At 43.5% G+C, this 24,243-nt stretch overlaps 1 protein-coding gene across 1 annotated transcript; it reads left to right on the top strand.

Moving 5' to 3' along the window:
* Positions 1-6,497: 6,497 nt before the first annotated feature.
* T265_01012 (hypothetical protein) lies at positions 6,498-21,425 on the top strand (the record flags this gene model as incomplete). The annotated part of the gene is made up of 9 exons (XM_009164927.1): positions 6,498-6,528; positions 12,117-12,436; positions 15,341-15,457; positions 15,503-15,643; positions 15,691-15,810; positions 18,241-18,396; positions 19,430-19,546; positions 19,691-19,818; positions 21,162-21,425. 8 exons carry the CDS (start codon positions 12,176-12,178, stop codon positions 21,235-21,237), a joined length of 1,116 nt encoding a protein of 371 aa, XP_009163191.1.
* Positions 21,426-24,243: the final 2,818 nt, after the last annotated feature.

The following is a 24,243-nucleotide window of genomic DNA, read 5'->3' on the forward strand; positions in this document are numbered from 1 at the left end:
TAAGCTAAGCTAGCACTAAGTCCCTCCCCCATCCACCTTTATTCCTTTCTTTCAAATAAGTCATGGCTGTACGGCAGTGAAGCATTTGAGCACTGAGCTGTCGTTGATGATGATGATGATGCACTCCGTCTTTGCCTTCGGTGTAACGTTTTTTTAAATATAGCCCCCCGCGACTCACACGGTTTCTACATGCACGTGATGCTGGTGTTTTTGACACGAACCAGTGATACCTAATGCGCCACTTAGTGACTATATGTAACTATACAGTCGCAAATGAGGTATTCATCGTGTAGGACCAATTTGTATGGGACGAAACAAGAGATTGTTTACGAGGTTGTGGTAATAGCATCATCCTCATACGCTGGAGTCTCCTACCGACAGAATGCTTAGAATGTTGTGGAGCTAGGTGCATTATGTGTTCGGGGGCAAGCCCATCGAACATCACATCGCCGGAGAGATAGGTCTCGAGACGGTTGCGGACAGAAAGAAAGCGTGGGGATGCAAAGGAATATAATTAGCTCGTGCGCTCCGCTTGTTTTTTGGTTCTTAGCGAAGCCCATTAGTTATATTGTGAAAATTTCATCACTAACCAACTCAAACCGTACTCTTAAGTCACAGCGACTGGTGGCAAGCCGCTTGCAACCATTAACCAAGCTCGGCGAACAGACCAAGACCTATGGAGGGCGCGTGCGGATTGGTCAGTGGTTTGGCCAATCAGAACCTAATGGTCTGGCTCTCTGGCCTTCAATCTTGAGGGGTAATTCCGTGACTGCCCTATGAATAGGGTTGCGGAGTTTAGTTTTCTTCCCAGTTTGATTTATTTCAAGCCACCGTGACTTTCGATCTTTCATGGCGGGTGGAACAGCAGGCATAAGAGCCGCGATGCTAAGTATACGAGTGACAAACAGAGTCCAAAGTTTTAACCAAAGCAGAGCAGCTCCAGGCGACTTTAAAACAATAAAAGGAGTTAATCAGATTAGCCTACAAAGAAAGTGCCGAAATTAATGTACTACGATTTGCTGAGTGATAAAAGCCTCCAATGGGCTCAGGTGGTTCTTACACGTGAATAAGGAGGATCGTTGACAGGGTTGTTGATTATGCACTCTAAGGTCATATTCTGTTTGAAGATTGTTCGCATTACTTGTCAGCGAACTTGACGAAGATGACACTCGTGTACTGTGAATAACAAGCGGACGGAAGTCGAAATTGGGGTGACAAGGATAGGTCTACCGCAGTTTTGGGTGTCACGCATACGCAAGATGAAAGATGCCCAGGATTGAGCCAGGGGCGAAGGAGCTGATACGAAATCGGTGGTCTTCTGGAAAATGGTTCGTGCTGTCATTGAATGAGGGGTCGAGCGAAGGACCTCAATAAGGCTTGGTTGAATCATAGAGAAAGTAGTCTCGCTCAGCCCCGCATTGACGAAGTCACCTTGACTGGTGGTGAGACTCCTGTAGTGCAATCGTCAGGTTGGTCGGGCAGATCGACACCCGAGGAACTATACAGATTTGAAAATATTTTTCTTTTAATTGCAAGACAGTCACCACTGGAGCAAGGGATAGAAAAGGAACAATTCAGGGCCCGAAGAGCATCCGGATTTGGCAGGGTATAGGGGTCTCTGCTATCTGGCGTGATTGTAGACCGTTTTGGGTGGTCAGAGCCGACCTATAGCCCCAGGCAAGTTTGACCGTTGAGGTGTGCGGGATTCTTGGATTCTTAAAAAGGCCATATTCATGGTTACCTCTGTAAACAAAGTTATCAACACAAAACTTTTGCAGGTTCTCTGAATCGTTCCAGGAATTTGGATAAAAGTTATCATTTACAGGAGAAATTTTTATTTGCTGGACGTCTCGAAATAGGGTGGGACCAGTAGACGAGGTTGTATTTCGTCCCTGGACAGCGACTCCAGGAGGCACTTTTTTGGCTGGAGGATTTCACTGGAAGCAGAGCAGTTGTGTAGAATTAAAAGGAAATATGAAGCGAGTTTCACATCAATAATGCGGGTCCAGCGGGTCCTGTGACTTCTCGAATTTCACGGGGTCGTGAAAATCGGAGAAGGGATAGGGAACCGTTTAGGCAGGGACTGTTAATAATGAAACCAAAGAATGCAGGGCGAGGAGCTGAACTTCGTTGCCGATGTACCGTTGATTTGTAAAAATTACACCAAGGATAGATGGGAAGTGGCCTTCTCTCATACTAGCTACAGACCGATTTTTGCCGCCAGCCCAAAGAAGACAAGGCGCGCAGGAATTCTGCAACGAATCCAGGGGCTGGAGGAATACGCAAGGTCCAGTTGATAGATGTGGCACTAATATGGCCTTCAAAGGAAGGTAGGGAAACTTAAGAAGCACAGTTTGCTGCGGGCAGTTGGAGAGTACCGTATCGACCCCGTTGGGTACAAACATAGAGCGTCATCTCTAGAGAAGCTGTGGTCGTAAGCTGGTAGCGGGGACTGTGGTAGTGAATCTGATGCGAAAGCTACAAGATGATCACCTGGACTCAAGACTGGTACAGCGGTAAATGAACTCTGCCATTTTGGCCTGAAATGGTGGTCTAGTAACTGCATTCAAAATGACCGAATTCTTAACGAACTCGAAGAAAATCACCTGCAGAATGTTGATATCATAACGAACGGTACGCCGGTGCAACCATTGTGAAAGGTGCGGATTGTTGCTCTTCATTCAATAAGGATGATTCTTTGATTCCTGGAACAAGTGCCCTGATGTGTTTTGAGTGATCATCATGGATTCCGGCCGAGGTCGACACAGTGCGATGAGTTCTCCGATAGTGGAGCAATGCACCGGCCTTCTTGTTTTCTAGGTGCGCAACATCCAAAAAAGAATACTGAACCTGCATTCTCATATAAGCTGGATGAGTTGCGCCATTTTTACAGCTTGAGTGTTGCCGTCCATGACGGGAATGTAAGCGCGCAAAAATCGATGGGCTGCGACATTCTTGATTGCCCCACTTCCGTGCACTGCTGATCACCACCAACTGATGTCAGTCGTGGGTTTATTCTGACTGTACCATTATGAGCACGCCGGATGGTATGTCACCTACAAGTTGGGAATGAACATTATTGTTTTAATTTCTGTATTATTCGGACAGCACTCTAGACAGGCAAACTGACTGTCATTTCGGTCATGAAACGTGGTAGTATGGTCACAACCGACTAGCAATTACCCTTGAAAAATTATTCGAACCATATTCTGGCTCGTCTCGAAAGCGCATCGAGAGTCTTATAAGCACCGGGCTATTTCGAGATCGCTGATGGTGTTTCCTCTAGCATTATATGTATTGGCGCTGAACATTTGTTTGTCAGTCTTTCAAGATTACGTGGCAGAAACGAAACTCCTGATCAATGCTCTATTTCCCATGCCACGAAAGTGTTCCAATGTACCAAGGCGAAACACGCTGTTTTGTACATTTCGGGCCTGCGGCCATAGACACATTCATGTAGCCAACTGTAAGTAAGCGCAATTTTTATTGCTTTTCTTCATCACTATCAGCCATCCCTAATTCGAACTCCGGAGTCGGTTGATTCGAGAAAAGCCGTATGGATGACTTTCCAGGAGTTGAAGGATAAGTTATCCACAGACATCTTTGGCTGTGCGGCGGCCGCTGACCACTAAGCAACGGGTGGGCGAGGGAATAATGAATGTGTTCGTAGATGTGGCGAATACGACAGAATCAGTGAGGGATACCTGCGAGCCACATCTCGCAATTAGTGCTTATGAGGCGAAAGACATATCTGCACACACTGAAGTTCACTATACTAGCAAGGCTGGGGTGAAGCTCCACACGAAGAGCAGTGGAGCTCTGCGTACCGTTTTAGAACTTCTGGATGGGTGTTTTGACGTGCCATTTTATTGCCATTTTCTTGACATTTGCTGGCCAATTACTTCTAGCCCGAATTATTCCATCTCGTTTATTTTCGCTTGTTGTGTATCTAGCCAATTACCCAACCACCCAAGGCCACCCATGGCCAGCAATTGTTCTCAATTTTAGTTCGTCAGCCGGCCCCATTCTTGAACCAGTCGGGCCTCGTGCCCATCGTCCTAGTTTTTTCGGTTCCCGCAATTGCAATTACTTTTCATGTAATGGGCATGCCTCGTTGGTTGTACCCTCCTCTTCGTTGTGTTTTCGCCTACCACGTTCAGGCCATAACGGCCCGATCATGCCTCAAACAGCGCGTCCCCTGCAGGTTGTAAAATGAACCTCTTTTCACTATTTCATCAGATATTGTTCACCGTTTCGACATCGTCCTCTTTTTCGCGCACTCTTCGGTACCGTTAAATCCACCAGTCACGCTTTATTCTGACTGTAAACGTATGATCATGCCTGACGGTGTGCCCTCCACAAGGTGGGAATAAACATCATTATTGTTATGAAGTTGGAGCTAATATGGAAAAACTGTCGAGCATTGGTGTTTTACACCTCTGCACATCGGGAAAAAGGTAGAGAACTTTCATGAGTGTGTTGGACATTCAGAGGACAACAAAAGCAAAATAAGACGGAATGGGGCCGGAGTACAGCATGAGTGGTTTGCCTGGGGATGCGATGCTGCATGCCTTACATGCCCGAAAGATTGTCACGGCCGGAGGTGGCGAAAGATTTTCGATTGCTGTCACCCTAAGTGACACTAAACAACGTTGCTGTGGAAGCTGTAGTGTTAGGTAACGCTGAGCCGACCCCTGAAGTTGGAGTTGCGAAATGTGCTCCAAGGTTGCTTACGGGCTTAAACGCCCTTAGTGTTCGAGACAGTCGGGTTGCTTAAGTGAGCTCGGGATAGAAGTTTTGATTTTCAACTGACGCATAATGAAGTTGGAAGAGTAATTTCGGAGAAGCACGCGCACCTGCCAGCGACGACGTCCGGCACTTCATTCGCAGTCAGTGGTAAAAGAAGTTGATGAATATCCAAATAGCAGGCATATTTCATCACACATAGGACATGACCATATTAGGCCCAGAACGAAATCTGTCGTTTGAGGATGTCGCGTAATTAAGCAGGGAGGCATTTTGCCAAGACTGCGGAGCCTTGGACGATAGACGGGTGACACCCCTTAGGGGACGCGAAGATAACACTCGCTCTACTTCCTCGGCGCTGAAGATCAACACTACCATAGTTATAGAAACTCGAACGAGTGATGCTGCTGCGGCCACTCTGATGCAGAGGATCCTTTGAAGGGCGGGAGGGTAATAATCTGCCAAAAGAACAGCCCGATCCAATAATGCGCCACGTGGCCGCCCGGTCCAGGTGGTTGAGGGCTGCCATTTCATCAAGCACTACTGCTCTTCAGCCAGGTGAAGACCGGGGTGCAGCACCTAAAAACAACTGCACTTGAGGGAAATGTGTTGTTATTTTCTAGCGGAGACGACGAACTGCAGGGGTAGCAGTCGGAACTGAAGGTAGAAGCAATAATGTTGCACCGAATGATTGCTGGGGTAAAATAAATCTTCGGAAGTTGGGAGTATGGGGCGAATGGAACAAGGGAAGAGCTGGAAGTCATTGCGTCATTTTATGGCGCGGCTGATTGGGAGTGACCTAAAAGCCCCAAAAGTTATCTGTCACCATTTCCCAGACTATGGGTTGACGTCAGCCAGCTAATGGGCAACAATGTTGGGAACGAAACGGGTGCAGAGTGTATGGAGAGCGTATAAGGCCTCCAAAGTGCTTTCCGAAACACCAAAGATGGGCAAATTTACAGGCGTTCAAATCTTATGTAAGCCCGGCTTTAGTGAACAGGATGGGTTGGGATTCGCGTTTGCTTCTGAGTAATTTGGAGACTATTTTTATGAGGCAAAGTGTGGATGAAAAACAGATGGCGCGATATAACGGTGTACTAAGAGACGATGCAGATCATGAACAAACGTGGGGGCATGAGTTTGTTGAGGTTAAGTAATAGTGGTACGATGGTCCTGCTGACCGGATTCAGGTTACATTTTCACTGGATCTGCAGGGAGTCCGAAAAGCGCAAAAGACTGGGCACGTGGAATATTGCTCATATTCGGAGTGTCTCTGTCTTAAAAGAAGTAAACTACTGACTACTAACTAAGGGGATGTCCCACGGATTGACTTATAGTGCTAGAGCTATGCAGCCTAGGGAGTGGTGCTACCGAAATCTTCGGGTAGGGTTTTTTAAGTAGTGCTATGATAGAGGAATAAATCTGAACTTGGGGTAGTCGAAGCATTGCTTTGCATCGGATAATGGCCTCCTTTAAGTTCCATGCGTCCACTGGTGCGCACTATAGGACCAGGAGTTTGGACTCGAACTCTGAACACAATAGCCCGATTGCTTTGGTCTATCAGGAACACGTCACAGCTTTCAAAAATTCAACCTCATTGTGCGAATATTGGGCGCTCACGCACTTGGTTTTTTATGTAAACCAAGTAGATAAGCCACCATTAGATAACCATTCTGTATGTTATGCCTGAGTGATTTACCAAAAATTCAGTTTCGAAACTGACCGTAAACGGTTGACCGAGTTGACCTTGATGGACGTTAACGACCAGTGGGCGGTAATTTGGTTAGTGCAGACATCTTGTAAGAACATTTTTTGGATCACTATACAGGGAATAAGCCATTAACCAATAATAATGTCTAACTCTCGATCATATACAGACATGCTCAATCAGAATCTGTTATTGGGAGGCTTGCCTGTTACCGTGTCTCCTGGATAACCAGTTTCAGTTGCAGCTAACGAAACACTCAATCGAAAAGTGCTGAGAGAGCACGACAGACTGTGGGTCATCGTAGGCGGCACAGAAAAACTTGTCGTATCCACGCATGCTGTTAGGGAAGTACAAGGTATTTCAGGTAGTACGAGTGTGATGGTGTGTACATACTATTATGTACACTTATTGAGCTCAACAAGTAATAAAACCATAGCCAGGTAGCCACTATGTGACTTTCACCTCTCCCTGCATCGATCGTTCGAAATACGGATAGAACCAGCACTCCTTCTCGCGAGCAGTTTGGTTCCAGGAGTATCTAGCAGAACAAGTGATGTGGTATATTTGCAAGCCAAATAGAAACTTCTCCAGTAGACTTTCAAAGACGGTGAACGTTGTATTCACCAACTTGTTGTGCTTAAAAGCCGAAAAACAGCGGAATGGCCTCTGAAGAAACGGAAAAAAATTTGAAGTGAATTTGGCTCCCTTAAGTCTCTTTGGTTACACAAAATCGTTTAAACATAAAAGGAGCGAAGCAAAAATATTGTACTACGTAGCAATTCAATTAGGGCGAAGGCCTCAAGGGCCGTGGTGAATATAATGCTGCTGGGATTACCAGAAAGCGAGTGATAGGCGACAAGAGGCGAGCATAGGAGGGACGACTTGAACCATCGTGGAAGACGCGCCGAAGGGAATCTTTGCGCACATCAATCGCAGAAGAAAAGACAAGACGCAACGACATAGAATTTGTAGTCATCACCGGTGGCCAGGAGCTGGCCAAAATGTTTGCGCAACACCATTCTACAACATATCCTACGCAAACCAACATTGGGGTGCATATGAGCGGCCCACTACCGAAATCTCCAATGGGTGACTCCTTATGTAAGACAATCTTCGGCTCCATGGAGGTGAAGAAGTAACTACAAATTGCTGATAGCTCTAAAACGGTAAGATTGGAAGAGAAAAGCTGCGCAAAGACCTATCCTCCATCACTGCAACACCTATGACACACCTCTCCACATACTGAGGTAGAGAGATAATCAAACTATCTTTAAAAGGTCAAAACTGTAGGTAGTACGACTACAGAAGATGCATCTGCCTTTTGCGCGTAGTCCTTATGGCTGTAACAAAAATTTTCAAAGAGAACTTGTTGAGACTATGCGCTCACCTGGTATACTCAGTGCGGCTCAAAACTGGCTCCCGGGTAGAAGGTTCTGCGTTACGAAACTTCCGGAAGCTGACAAAGACCATGAAATGAGGAAGCGCTACAAGGCAATTCACCTGATACTTTCTGACTACAGTGAGATCTCTAAACGGGATGAACATACTACATCGTTTCATGCAGCCCAACAGGTTTGAGTCCATAGATCCCTACATATGTGGACAGTTTTCTTTGTCAAAAAACGGAGACTAAGATTAGAAAACAAAATAAGCCATTAGTGCCATACTACTAGGGGCTACTTTCGTGCTCGGACCGTCTACATTGAACGTAGACTCGTCTTCAGGCTTCTTGCGGTGAACTTACGTGATACTCGTGGTAAACATGAAGCTACAGAGGAAGGTTGTTGTGCACAAACTAGAGTTGCAAAGTAATTCCAACAGGTTTCTTGGCACAAGCTGAGAAACGAATTCAACTAAACAGGTCCAATTAAATTGATCTAATTAATAAGTACAACCAAAATACTTAGTGCCCATTTGGTAGTCTGAATACAGAACTGCCATTCAAACGCCCGCATCAAACGTTGTAATTGTGGGCTATAAAACAAGAACACCACACGGTAGATTAATTCACACCGCTCAGAGACCCTAAACAGTAGTTACATTCAAACCACTGGACGAGCTTACGGAATGAATGCCTCGTGGATAGTCGGCGTGTCGCATATCTGTCAAAGCTTAAGAACAGCAGGTACGGAAAGTAAATAATTTCCACCGTATAAGTTTGCTTGAGGCATAGCAACTTTTTCAAAGAGGCAAGCAAAAAATTATCTCGCCGTGCTATGTTAGCCAAAATCACGATCAGACTCAGATGCCAAGACTAACACGCAGCCTTTCGATATGAGGTGGAAGGTAATGAAGATGATGGAGATTTTTCTTCGATTTTCAAAACCCGGTGTAGTTAAAGTTAGAACTCCAGTGAGTCAGAAACTCAACAGGGAGGAAATTGAACTCAATAAACTGACCATCAATAATTCACACATGCCCAAAAAGGTGGAACCTCGCGTCTCTTATAACCTTGTCTGTCTCAAAAGACTGATCCATCCACCCGAGACAGTTTAGTGGTTTAGAAGCAGACTTACTAATGATTATCAGTGGTTTGGAATCAACTCCGGCATCTCAACTTCTCCTACCGGAGATTTTAGCAGCTGAGCATTGAATTAGCACTCATTCTTTTGGATGGCATGGCAGACAGACAACAGAGGTATGTTACGGCTGAAACTTTTTTCCATTCTTTCTATAATCTAGTCAACATATGCTTCTGTAGGAGTCATAAGACAAACACGTTTTACTCTATCATTTATATACGGCATCAAAACCAATGTGGCCGAAAGGGCCTCCGCAAAGGAAGCCGAAAAGGGCTTCAGCACAGCCATCCAGTAGCAGGTCATAAACCGAAACAAAGCTTACACAAAAGTTTCGCTCTGTACAACAAATTTCGGGCTCAGAATTGCTTTGGAGGGAAATAGTAACACCACCAGTAACTCAAGGAATATTCGAAAAACGTCCATGACTCTCAAGTTTTCTGTTGACTCCTGGCGAAAACTGACCATGGCTTTTGAAGACACTCACTCTTTACTCACATAGACTTAAGTGCCTAAAATAAATCCAGGTGCTCTCTTACTTCATACGACACTGCCGCTATTGAACATATAGAATATACTTAATTTGTGAAAGTACATGGTATTACAAACCAATCACGCGCTTAACTAGAAAGATTCAGGCCTTTCATCATTTGAAAATTGCGCAATAACTGGACCATGGGTATGCAAATCTGGCCTGTTATCAACCAATATAGCGACTTGTGCACCAATAAACCTACTACCTTGAACCATGGCTCTACCCTGTATTATCTTATATGCGGTTTTAGGAGCCATATTAAATCAATGATTTTTAAGTCTTATCTCTATGAAATGACCAACATGCGACCCAAATACCTACCATGATCCAAAACATTGCTAGTTTTCGGCCTCGATACAGCTAAATTCAACCGTATCTGGTGCACCAAGCACTCTGGACTTTTTATATTCAACAACTTAGCCTGCTGAAACACCGATTACCGTAAGTTACAAAGTAAACAAAGAAAACTAAGAAACCAGCGCATGAGGATCAAATAGCTCACACCAACCTCTGTTCTTGAATTCCAAAATCCACCTACCCGTAACGTAGATCATTTAGCAAGGTAAGCGAGATTACGACCTCTTGGGCTAAAAACTATCTACGCGGTAAAATGTATTGATCTTCACCACCAGTTAGCTAGCATGGCATTCTGGCAAAAGGAACCCTGGTGTCAATCTAGTATGCGATATGCCTAGAAGGGCCCAGAAGAAATTTCAAAATTCCTTTTCTTCCAGGATCGGTCTTTGGGTACGAATAACTTGGTTAAACAACAGCAAAATTTTGGTCAACAACCATCAAGTTCAACCACAGAAGTTACTTAATCTACGCAGGTGGTGCTACCACACAATCCATAATAGATCAGTGTGTGAGTAATGAGAAGTCCACGATTACATTCGTTTCTCACCGAATCCGCTTGGCTCTGGTAATTGCGCAGTTTTAGACTTCTGAAGCATGACTTATACAGACAATCATGCTAAAAGCCACTGTCGTACTTGCACAAGAAACTTTCCTCCAATCTAACAACGCCCAGAAGTTAGTACCGTGGAGCTCTAACCAGAAAGTCTCGCTACCCTTACCAGCGCAGTATTCTGGACTTCGTAGTTACAAGTGTTCTTATTTTTAGCAGAGCTCAAGTGTAAACAAATGCCAAAATATACTCAAAAAGCCATAAAGCTCGAATTTTGCAGGCATTCCGGAGTAAACGCAAAAAAACTTTAGAAATATGAATCAATCAGATAGTTGAGATGCAAAACTGGTGGGATACAAATCTACGAGATAAAAATCCTCCTGTTGAAATAAGAGTCGAAGCAACAATTACAAAGCAAAGCAAAACGACGAAGCATGGAAAACACCTTAGTTACTCTATTTGCAGTCTCATTTCCAAGTTGCCTGATAGTCGTGAGTGTGATGCAACTTAGCAGCATTATGCTAGCAAAAGTGATCAAAACCAGGCTAACTTCCTTACGTGTGTTAAAAAGACACCTTTATCACAGAATCACAGTTGAGTCTGTTTGTGTGATGAAATCCTAATTCTAATGTAAACAAAGCAGCCTGTCCAGCCGCCACCCTTGTTTATTAATTCATCTTTATTCAAATTGTCTAAAACAAGGAGTTAAACTTACACCATACCAGCCAGTTAGCTTTTAAGAAGCCAAAAACTACCGCAATATTGTTGACGGCAGACATTCTCAGACATTCTCAGCTTAAAAGAAGCTGCAGGATACCGTGGGTTCCCAACTATTCCAGCACTGACATGATCAAACTGTACCTATGAACTACATGGCAGTCTGGCTCTTATAAAAGGCCCTGAAAAAAGCGGCCAAATACTCGGTGGACTCATGCGCAACATAGTTCTGGTTCCGATCGTTAACTTCAGACATCTATAGCGTCAAAGTCGTATATCAATTAATCTCAAAAAACGTGCTCTTCGGACTACGTGCGTGTGTCGGTGTGAGACTGGACCTCTTCTGGCAGCGAAACTGAGGCGTCTTCAGATCTTTAGCACGTTATCTCGAAACTGTGGCTGGTGAGGTTTGGCGTTGGGACATCACTGCCGAGGCAATTGAAATGCGAGTGTTCGGGTAAACAGCAAAGACCTTCCATTAAAGAATGTGCCCAGAACCAAAAACTGTGTTCGTTAGGCTATATATTGCGCATACTAAACCATTTTTGGGCAGGAAACGCTGCTTTTCGTCCCCCATTTTGAGTGGCGGAAGCAGAGAAGTAGTCAGGCTATGGCTTAGCAGATAGGTATGAGAGCGATTAGGAAAAATTTATGCGCTAAGAGTGCGACTCGCCTCTGAGGATGGAGACCTCGTTATCCACACAGTGTGCTGCAGGACCACTAAAGGGCCATGTGGCACGCCTGACTATCTGTTATCATGAATACTCTAGCTTAATTCTTGAAAAATACACATGATCCCGTAGTATGCGTTAATTGCTATGGATAGAAGCAACCCTTATGTACTTCAAAGTTTCCTTGAGGATATCGATTTTTTATCTGAAAATATTTCCCCTACAGAGAAATTCTGTCTGTGATTTATACCTCTCCCAGACCACAGAGCTTGGTTGTCATAATAAGCCTAAGTTTGCTTCATTGTGTTTGCAGACGTTTTATCCACCCACTCGGAGAATAACTTGAAAAAAAACGCACGTCAATGAAACCAAATGAATGCCATGGTTCTAAAGAACTCAGACAACGCTCCATTTGGTTCAACAGCCCAAAGATTTGGCTACCAAGGTTTACACCCGAAGTGGCGACCTGTCAACTCCTCTCCTAATTTGGGACCCGGATATTACAACGCTGAACTCACTCAAAGAGCTAAAAGTGCAAATGCATTCACTTCATTATGGAAGCGACATTACCACCTGCAAAAGCAAGCGGATCTTGTAAAAGCATTCAGAATCAAACAGACTCCCACTGAAATGGTAACAACAGCTTCTCAGTTAAGATAACCGAATTACCATTGATATAGTCACTTATTACTTGATAATTGTTCTTGTCAAAAAATCGCATATCTGCAAAAAAGCGGCCTTATAACAGTTTGTATCAACGCTCGTTTTTTTCTAAACTATGGTCATTTGCTGCATTCAACTTCTGTGGAAAACACCTTTGTGTACACAGAACTTCAGGATGTTTACCACATAAAAACAGGCAAATGGAGCTGGAAAACTCCAATAACATCCTTTGGTTTGTTTCATGAAATTAGTTCAATAAGCGTGATATTCACTGTTTGCCGAATTCACGTTCATAAACTAACTGTGAACAAAATTCTACTTTGAATACTGCAAAATCCTCCCACATTGTTTACTGAGGACAGAATTTAGAATTTTACTGAAAAGATGGACGCCAAATAGGGTGTTTGACTTCCCTTTGAGCTTCCCTTAGTGACAAGGGAGTAATTTAGTTTTGCCCCGACGAAACCATTCGTCATCATTTAAAAGAGTTACACAAGTGATAATCACAAGGCTTTTAGGCATAATAGACTTTCAGATTTCAACATCGATGAATAAACACACACACACGAACTAACTTAGCTTTAACGGGAGACTCACTTCAATCCCAGCTGAGTCTCTCGTTAGCACTATTTTTTGACCAAACGGATTGCACAGAAACCGCCTCACGCTCTAGTTGCATGATATTTGAGAAAAATTTCAGTGCTGCTGAAATTCTCTGAGAAATCCAGTATCAGCTTTGTCCTTAAGGCTTATCAGATAGGTGCAGTCCCTGAATATCCGTTAACATGAACCGTCTACTCGGACCTACAAAGTTTGCAAACCGCACTCACCTCGACGAATCCCAGCTGAATCTCTAGTTTAAGATATTCCTCGATGTTTTGAGGCATCAAGGTGACCTTTGTGCAAAACTTTCAGCTAAAGAATGTCATGAACTAGCGATTGAGTTGGGTTTTAGTTGAGTTCTCCCTTGCTGCCTACTTAATTTACAACTGGGTGCCAATTGGATGCAACTTCAGAGTTGACAGAAAGTCAAGGACTGCGCCCATCTGACGATTCATGAGAAGGACAACAAACTTACGTACTGTTTATTCCGTCAATAAAACACATAAGAGCAGTCCACACGAGGACTTCATTAAGCTGAATATTACAAAATATGCTGACAAGGTGGTGAGTAGCTGCCTGTATATGACACGGGAGCATTTTCATTCTACTGTATATATAAATTCATGCAAGTAGACTTTCTCTGTGTAAACTTTACAACTAGTCGTATCAAGCGATTGATTATGTAAGTCTCGAATATAAAAATCATTTCCTCAGTTTATCCTTCATCTTTTGTACAATGCCGATTATTGAATCCTTTCAAGAAAGCACCTAGTTTTCGACCTTTTGTGTGATTTATTCAGTCAAGCAACACAAATTCAGTAGCACACAAGGCATTCCCTAAAAATTGGTTTATAAACTTCAGAGCCATTGTTTTATTCAGAGATGAACAAAATCACATACTTTGATTTGAAAAAGTAACTAAGTGACTTGAGACCTAGACTCCATTACGTTTGAGTGTGATTCATAACTCAGCGTGTTGTAGTGCTCTGTTTGAAATGACAATCGACCAGAAACTTAGGAAAGATTGTGATCGCTACAGTACTTTGTGTAAGAACGGTAATAAAGTGACCATTCAGGAAGTACGTCGAATGGTATTCGGGAGGAATAACTCACCCTCGATAGATGAACTGATCACACTGCATATGTTGCGCTGGCTTGGCCACGTGCTGCGTATGCCAGTCGACCGACTTCCCCGAAGGGCTCTTTTCTCAGCACCACGTGAAAGGTGGAAGAGAGTCAGAGGCGGTCAAACAATGACTTGGCAGCGATGTATGAAAGCCATTACCAGCAAACTCAGCTGCGCTGGTCACTGCCGTCTTCCTGGATGGGGACCCCGAGACGGGCCACATCAATGGCTAGAGACATTATCAGACATGGCCCAGTCGCGCCCCCAATGGCGCTCGTGCATCATAGCTATTGCCTTCAATGCAATGCCTTCAATGCTCCTTTTCCAACTCCCCTCACTTGACAGCCCACTGACAGTGCTGGATTTATGCACCAATTTACCAGCTCGCGGGTGCAATGCGCAGCTACCTACCCCTCCCTCCAAATCATCGGTGAACGAAACTGCGGCAGCTAAAACCACTGCACCACAAGTACGCGGTTATTACAGCTGACAATGATGATGATGACGATTCAAGATGAGCAACTGAAATGTATCAACAGGTGGATTGAAAACACGCGTTTGAGCAAAGGGATTCTTTTTAGCCCTTCGTCTTTAAGTCGTCAGCAGATAACGGAATGCCGAAAAGTATTCCTCTGTCCAAATGAGTGTTTCCATTGAGGGAGATATTCCCGAGGTGAGCTAAAAGCGTTCTAACGAATGAGCAGATCAGTTGTCTGTAACACAAAGACCAATAGGCTCCATGTGGCAAGAAGGAAGGCGTCATGTTTTATAGCTTTTAAAGGGTTTTTACATTTAAGGGTTTCGTTTCTGCCACAACAATATTACATTATATTCTTTCGTAGATCAGTAGACCCATCTCTCTACCTCTATATACATAATATGCCAAATATTACTGTGATTTATACTGTCACATGGCTTTAAGTGAAACCGGCTTTTCTAGTTGGTCAGCCATAATCAAAATATGGAGAACAAGTAACGAATGACAGAATGGACTTCGATGTCCGTAATTTTGCACACTTTGCCGCTCAGCTCTTTAAAAGTATTACTGTTGCAGTGACTAGCCTCTAGCTAAATCATTATCTTCCTTTTTTCCTTGCACATTTCAGTAACTGCTAACTTGTTGTCACCTTATTTAAACACCCTAGGTTGAGGCAACCAAGCCTGAATTGAGCCTGCCGGGGTTGGACTTCTTAAAAAAGCATTCCTTTACAAAACGGGGCCCGATCGATACTCTAGCCAAACGATTTTCTGAATCGCAAGTGGTAAGTGTCTTTTCTTGGTCTACAAAAAGCATCGATCGTTTTAAGGAAAATCCGGGGGTGGGAACCTATGGAATTGGTGGTAACCCTTACATCTACAAAGAATCAATGGACCGTCTTCGTAAATCTGCCTCTTCAGTGGGAATGATGTCCTCTAACACTTCGGGCGAACGTTCCCTTCCAACCGCTGTACGTCTAACGAGTTCGAACTCCCCACTTATTGTTTTTTCGAATAGATATGTGCTCTTGGCCCAGGGACGTATAAGCACAAAGAATACTTGAATGAAACATTGAATAAACAGACGGGGATTCGCGGACCATACGATCTGTTCACAGGCCCAAGATACAAGCAATTGGTGAGTAAAACTGCGCATATCTACTCAGTGCACACCTATGCGTTACTGACTAACACCCCGGACAGATCCATTGGTCAGTACTGGATAAATATGCAAAGTTCGTAAACCACAGTCATCGGATTCGCGCCCGCTTGTGGCACCATGTGAAGATCATAGAGGTCAGTCAGAACCTCAGGGGATATGGCGAACCAGTAAACACACCGAGGCCTGCTAACAGTCACCAGCTAAGACAAGCATGGAGACACGACAATGAACACCATGATTTGTTTGTGAAGAAACTAGCATTATCCGTCACTTCCTTCATTTTCCGAACAAACGGCCTCCTTTTCCAAACACATGCATATATATGTATAATATAGCACATATATATATATATACATATATATATATACATATATATGTAATATAATGTAATGTAGTTTAATCATGATAGGTCACCCTCTTATCACTCATTCGTTTCGTTAAGTCTTAAAATCATGACCGGGATCCAAAGAGCAACTTTTTCAGCATAGTGAAACAAAACATTTGCGCAGGTCATTAAAAGGCTCAGGTGGATAGCGAAATACACTCATTTGTAAACTAATTTGGTTTTTCAAGGGACTCACCTGGAACTCAGCTGAATCTCTCGGTTTTGATGTTTCCAGGCAGCTGAATGTGCTGCACCAGGCATCACAAAACAGGCATCACAAACATCACAAACGAGCGATTCAGCTGGGTTCCAGGTGAGTCTCTCGCAAAACCAAAGTTGTTTGCAAATGACTGTATTTCGCTTATTTCTTGCAATTTGGTTTCAAGTAGAGCATGAGGTTGACGGAAACCCGGGGACTGCGCCTACCTGATGAGACTGAGTTGGATAGTTTTGTGGGTAACTTATCTCTGAGCATGTTGTTTTCTGCCATCTCCTAACACACTGAGGATGCAGGCCATATAGGATGTGAGTGAGAAGCCTCAGTCAGGTATGGGACAGTTCTGCGTTTCTCTTCACAAATTTCCGCAATTTTTTCTTCAATCTACGTACCTACTTAGTTGGCTTGCTAGTGAAATTTTGCAAGCTCATGATGGCTCATCTACGAAAAAATTGTGCCAACAATTTATATCAGTGGTTACGGTGTGAATCTACTGACCGGAAGGTTGGTAGCTCGAACCAAAGCTCAGCAGCTCAACTGCAGCCTGGCAGTATCTAGTGTTTCCTTCGGCTGGCATGTCAGCTAGGCACCAAAAGGATGCTACTACTGGACGACTATTTATTTTTTATTATCTGGTCAGAATTTTGTCAGCATACGTTGGAGGCAACAGTTTGTTTTGTGAGGACGTTTTGGCCTTTGCAAAGTCACTGGTGACTGACCCTGATGTTGCCGTTTTTGAGGACGGTGATTGAAAAGTACTATTATAAGAGGAATGCACTGATAATGGTGATCGCGGTTATGGATGAGGGGGCACAGACGGCAAACCATTGCAGCTGACAAGCAATTCAACCAACCTTCTCTCCCTAATCACCATTGATAGTCACAGCAGATAAGAACACTGGTGCTTCACTGCCGTACAACCACGTCAATCTACTTGAACAAAGAACCATTACGAAAGAAGGAAAGAAAGAATGGAGGGAGAGGGACATAGGACTAGTCTACAAAATGCATCCGAGTTGCCTACGCCCCGAGCACTCAGTCAGACAATCTGGATAGAAATTGACAACATGGATGATCCGTCGTCCCACATGAGTGGGAATAAGGGTGGATCAGGGAATGACTAGTTTAATCCGATTACTATGTACATTTTACAAACAGTATTTCCGGTGCACTGATCGCAACCACTTTACCGTGCTGGGCAATGAGTTGAGAGGATGAAGGGTTGTACCTGCCACCCCATTTCCCACTGGAATACGTAGATTCTACTGGTCTGGTTTGGAAGCAAAATGAAGTCAAGCCTTTGTTTTTCTTAGTAGACTGTAGGAGGTTTACCAACGACAGCGAATATTTAGCGGTCCGGATTCTGCCAAATAGCGACTTCTGTGCTGACTGTTGGTCCCCACTGAACTCTGTCAATAAAAAGAAGACAAGTTTCTTCGTTTGATAACAACACTGGTTGCATTCTGTTGCACTAACCCCCCCCCCAGGACGCATACCACATCAAGTCGATCAAGTTACTGTTTCCACTGCTCACTATCTCTTTTCAGAAAACTCACCATGGCTGAATGCTTTGATTCAAATGCCATCCGAGAGGCCACCAATTCGAATTGCTCTGGTGACTAGTAAGATACGCAATACTGCCGATTCTTAGCAAGAATGAAACAGCTATCCAGTGTTTCCCAGCTTTTTTTTGGGTAAACTGGCTTCACGTACTGGTCGTAGTCGTGATTTACTATGGTAAGAGCTGTATGGAAGATTGAGGGAGCTGGTCGCTAATTATTTATCATTTGACACTCTGACCTAGACATCCGATACACCTGATCCCGGAGCGTACGAAATCAAGTCGTTCTTGGACAAGTGGAATAGACCAGAACACTCCCATGCAGGAAAATTTCGAAGAATTAGTAATCAGCTGCAGCTTGGGAAAATTTATGCTCCCGCCGTCGGAACATCCGCACAGGTACGAGAGTTTCCAAGTTTGATATGCACACTTTCCAGGTAAGGTCAATTACTACCATGAGTCTAAGAAGGCTGGTCCACTGGGTCTCCATCTATGGGGTTGTATCCATTGTCTGTAGAGTTGGAATGAGAAATTAGGCGCACACCTTGTCTTTTTGCAAAAGGATGGGCTGGGTTGACAACCATGTCGTTTTCATTCTGACCCTCCTCTTATTATCTCGTCACGATTATTCTGGTCAATCTCCCTGGAAGTGTAAAAGTATTGGACTCGAGTCACGAGCTTACAGGAACCCATAAGCACTGGCGAACATATTGGGATTTGAGGGTGTTTCATCTGACATGTGGGATAAGCGTATTACTAAACTGACATGTAAGCAATTTCATGCTAGAGAAATTTGTGTGCTCCTCCTGGACAACTCAAACGGCGATCTACTGATTTTCTTCACTGTGTCAATCGATAAGCTGAGTGTTAGATCTGCCGGTCAGGCAACGCCACAAGTATTTGGATTTACTAGATAATTTCTGATAGTCCTGATAAGCCATGGTTAGATTTGTAGAAGATGCGGTCAAACTTGTATGAACAATCCTCCTCCTAGCCCAGCGCGATTAATTCTTTCAGTCCAGACCGAACGGGGAAGTGCATCACTCGAGTCTTGTTCGTACTGGTGTTCACCATCAAAATAGATTGAATGGGGTCATCTGGCATGCGCTTCGTTGGCCCGGATCCCCCACAATACTTGTGCCAAGAGGACATGGGGGGAATTCAGACGTAACTGATCTGTACATGAAAGCCGACAGTCAAATATTTACAGCTTCAAAGACAGACTTGATATCTTAGTGAGGGTTGTCAGGTTTAAGAGAAAGGCTAGTAGTCATAGATTTGTCTATCGCCTGTTTCCTGAATAGTGGTTGACAAGAAATGTCATCCTTGAAGCTTATTATATTTTATGGCGACATTTTGTGATATGTTCATAGTACAAACCCGAAGTGGCCTTTTTAGAAAGATTTTGTATAACACACTGACTTCTTTCCAGCTTGGTCCCGGAAAATATGACCCCGTTCTACCGAAAAAGAAAGAGGCCAGTTGTCAAAATGTCCCATTCCTCAGTCGATCGTCACGTTCAGCTGGGAGTATTTTTACACACCACCCGGTAAGCATCTTACTTTCCATAGCTGTGTCTCATTCACTTGGTAAAAACTACCGGTTCGAGGCTTCAGCCCCCATTATACCTATCCAATTGGATGCCATACTTCGTTTATGATAATTGGAGTTAACAAAACCACTTTTTTGACAGCATCCCGTGGGTCCAGGACGGTATGACGTACAACGCTACGATGACTCTCGGTGTATCTGGGGAGCAATGTCAGCGTTCGACTCACAAACACCCGCCCGTCCTGATCTAAAGGAAACACAGAAGATTAGGTGAGGCTACATTTCACGTGGCATACACATTGAGAAAGGTTTTTTTTCTTTTAAAAACAACAACTGGTATATCATTTCTCTAACTGAGTGCATGTTACTGTATAAGGAACCTTATATGACGCGTGTACACAATAACACTGTTAAAGATAATTTAGAGGTATAACGTAAGGCTTTGTGGCACCGTCCCATTATGAGGCTGCAGCAGGTGTTTGTATAATTTAACCTAATCTGCAGTTTTGTAAACGAGATATGATAGCAAAGCCTCGTATTTGGATGCAAAACTTCAGTAATCGACCGGGTGTCCTACATTTTTTAAACAACAAAGACCAGCGATAAGCAAGTTTGTTTGTAACGCCAGAGAATAGTAGTTTATTCTGGCGCAAAGTAAGCCTATTGTATATTTTTTAGCTGGAAGAGGTCGTATCGGAGCGACCTGACCAACTCTTACGTTGATGCAAGCTAATTTCCAAATTGAGTTTTTACCATGTGTGGAGTATGATGCTGTTTCAGAAACAAGTTGGTCTACGAAGTGTCTTGTACACGCTCTGTCAGGCCTGTAGAATTGTAGCCTGCTTTGACGAAAAGGACTGGTATCCTGATTGAGGATCAGCGAGCCTCATCCAAATAATGGAGCAGACCAGACAAAAATGAATCCCAGATCTCCCTTTTTGTGCGTTGTGGAGAACCCCAAAATTACTGTGATCATTTGATATGCTAGTTAACTTCGAATGAGAAGGAAACTATTATAATTGAACGATTGAATGGAATTTCCAACGTCCATACACCGACTAATGTTTATTGCCTACCTGGCCGTACAGTGGCATCGCTAAAGCCGTAACACGTCCGGCTATGCTGAGACTATGCTGAAACTTCCACAGTCACATATCACATGTTTCATTTATCTTCCACTGGGAAGTGTGGCTGGTCAGCACTCAGCAACGACAACCTAAGCCACATTCGACCGGCAATTCAGTCATTTTCATTTGTGTACTAATTGGGTTTAAGTAGTTTGTCCTCGCAGCAATTGGCTTCGGGCCTCCTAACGGGAGCGCAACGTATGAAGATGGGTAGACTAGTGGAAACTCGAGGACTACGCCTGTGTGATAGGCCCGAATAATGTCCTAACTGGCCACGGCTGTCATATGTTTCAGCCCATTGATGATCAGTGTGGTCTACCGGGTAAAAATGGCTACTGTTACAAAAATCATTGTTGTTTCAGTATAGTCATCTTCAGCCTCATTTCTCAATGCTAGTTATTCAGCCAGCTATAATGGGACAGTACCTAGCACATAAGTTATATTACATTCAGTGAAACATTCAACTTATGCCTACTTTCTCTTCAGCGAGCGTCTACGCCCCATCAATATCCCACCCCATCGACGCTTCAACTTTCTCAGTGGCACCATTCGTGAAGAATGAACCATTCAAAGTTAGTTGAGAACACTGAAGGAATCATTTCTGCTGTTTAAACCCCCGTGTTAAATATCACGAGGATGTCCAAGGATCAATGCTTTCTTACAGGCATTTGAACTTGACATGAAGCCTTTTGTAATATTAATTATGCTGAACTATTTACACAAGTACAATACCCTAGTCGAGTCCACCAGTGATAATTGTTTTCTTTTGGGGGATAAGTGGGCTACGGAGCACTAAAAGTTCATTCGGTTTCACCTGTCGCACGCGCAAAACTATTCAAACATATCGGTTGAAAACGTGGCAAAAATAAAGAGGGAGATTTAAACTAGTCACAGGTGAGGAAGGGAGGCTGAGAGGGTCGGTCAAAAGTGGTCAAGTGGCATGAACTAATATCGCTTATTGGCACAGTTTTTGTCACTACTTTGCACCGGTACTAAGGGTTAAGGAATACCCTTACATGAGACTGTGAAAGAGCATAAGAAAGGTTGATATCGTGAACCGTATCGGATACTCAGAGTGCTAAGGAGAAGCAACCAGTCGTATGTCACAAGCTACTGGGTTTGGTTGATCTCATGCAGACCCATACTGACTGTTGTGACGAACCTCCAGAAGTTAACTAAAAAAGTACCGATCCTAATAACCGATAAATATATCACTTTAACGGTAAGTGAACGGATACATGAATTTGTATTTTGATTAGTCAGACAAACTGTCGAGGTCAGGTTGGTGTCGCAACCCAGATTCGAGGATTTAGAATATGCCAAGTTTCCACTAAACACCACTGATACAGTGAAGCCATTTAGAAGTGGACAGCAATAATTCATTTTTCGTATCAAAGCGATACAACTGAGTGGACAAATTAGAAGGATTCAATTAGTGAGAGCTATTTCTCGGAAACGTCTGTAGGCAGGAATGGCTTCAGCAAGGTTTCTTACTTTGAGAGCTAGTAAAGTGCACACACCGTTGGGCTCTGTGAAATCGTTTTCATCACATTCATACGCCACTGGAGTGTAGGCAGTGAGAGCGGGCATCATGCAATTATTACTTTTCAGGTTTTGCCCATCCAGTGATTGCCTACTAATTCAACGTGTTAAAAATATTGAACTGAATTACTAGACATTATTGACGTATCATTTATCATCAGGTTTTTCCTCGGAGTCAAAACTATTGTTTTTTTCTTCCAAACCCTGTCTGAAACATGATGCGAGTGCATAAAGAGACATTTTGTACAATAATCAAAAGTATATGGTTAAATTTCATTCTATGGAGAGACACCGCTTAACCGAGAAGAAAAACTGGAAAGAAACGTAGTCTATGGAATGGCTTATAAACTGTCATTTCAGGTCCGAAGCCTTATAAAACTGACGTTACGGTTCTGCCATACGAAAACAAAAAAGCGTATTGGGACCTAGGAGAACGAGAACTGGTGCAAAAGTGGCTTTATACGTTGATTATCCAGCAAGAATCCGTCGCAATAGCCTGTCCATCGAAAGTACCTTTTGGTCGGTTATCCAACCAGGTTGATCCGAGGCAGTTTATGGAAAGTTGCATCGTCAGTAAAGACGTTTTAGTTGTAGATCAGGTGGCTGTTGGTCTTTTCACCGAGCATGACAGTCTGCTTCATCCATGTGCGCGCTAAGGATGTCACTGCGATTGGTGAAGAAACACCCGCAAGCGAGCTGACAGGCTCAGCGCCAGCTGATCTACAGTCAGTTAACGCGTTCGAGCTGCCAAAATTTCGGCAAATTGCCAGACACAATTTGGAATGCTGGAGATCATGCAAGTATTTTTTTTACCACAGACCGTCAAGCTAATTTGTTCCAGGTGGTCCTAGGAGTACAATGAGGAAGCTGTAGTTCCGGTGCTGGAGGACACATTGAGTAACAGCCGTTTTCGCGATACGGGTCATCCTGAGTTTGAAATTGTAAAGTGCCCATGCTCGGACTCTGGTAATAGGGGCTTCTGAGGCTAGCTAAATCGGTGACATTCAAATACTTCATGGTGCAGAACTGTGAAATACTGATTTCATTATCATCAGGGAAAGAAATACCAGTGATATATATATATATATATATTGCGCAAATGGGGCGGACTTGATCTGCTTACCACCTCAGAACATTCAGTGAGAGTGATTACTCTTAAGAAAACGTTTGGTGCGACTTGTAGATTTACAAAGGTTCCCTGCAGCCTATGTAGGCATTCAACCACTGGAATGTCGGAATTCCTGTACCAGATGGGGGAATTATGTGTAGCGCCCCGAGAAAATGCACACAAATGTAGAGTGGAAACCGGGATGACTCGGAAAGGATGTAAAATCTCGGCCATTCCTGCTTGTGGAATGGGCCAGTTTGTAACAGAGGATGCTGAAGTGAAGGTTTCTAGAAGTTTCTTTAGCATTGATGACCCGGTGAACTGCAGTTGAGCACCCCTAAATCCTCCTTATTAATTAACCCAATATTATTTGCTTTCAACGCGGCCATTCGGTTTAATGAATAAGCACCAGGATCCAACTGCTTTTTATTTGAGGAACGGCTATCTTTATCTCAAAACTTGCCGGATTCTCACCATTTCTCTCCCTAAACGTGGTGTGAAAAAAAAAACGTTTTCGTAGTGTGGCCGAAGAGATAAAGTCGACAAATTAACAACTTGAGTCTTCCTTTTTCCTAATTTGTTTTTTAAAAGAAACAAAGGCTTCCCCTGTCACAGAATAACCTTTAGGCTTTTATAATACTGCTTTTAATTAGGACCAGGGGGTAAGAATTCGACCCCAATTTCCGTCTTTCTAACACCTAGTATTGAAGCTTCGGTCTGGAGCCTAGCACTGTATAATGTGCGCTGAGTAAAAGTCATTAATCACTACTTTTTCCGCAAAATCTACCCGTCCCCGAACAGTCACTCATGCAGCTATAGAAAAAGTGCAGCAAGGTCTGAGAAAAGGGTAAGCCGAAAATCACATTCTGGTCAGTGTATAAAAGCCTTGGTATTGCAAGTCTGATACATATATATATA

This window comes from Opisthorchis viverrini (genome assembly GCF_000715545.1).
Source record: "Opisthorchis viverrini unplaced genomic scaffold opera_v5_10, whole genome shotgun sequence".
Classification (NCBI taxonomy): Eukaryota; Metazoa; Platyhelminthes; class Trematoda; order Opisthorchiida; family Opisthorchiidae; genus Opisthorchis; species Opisthorchis viverrini.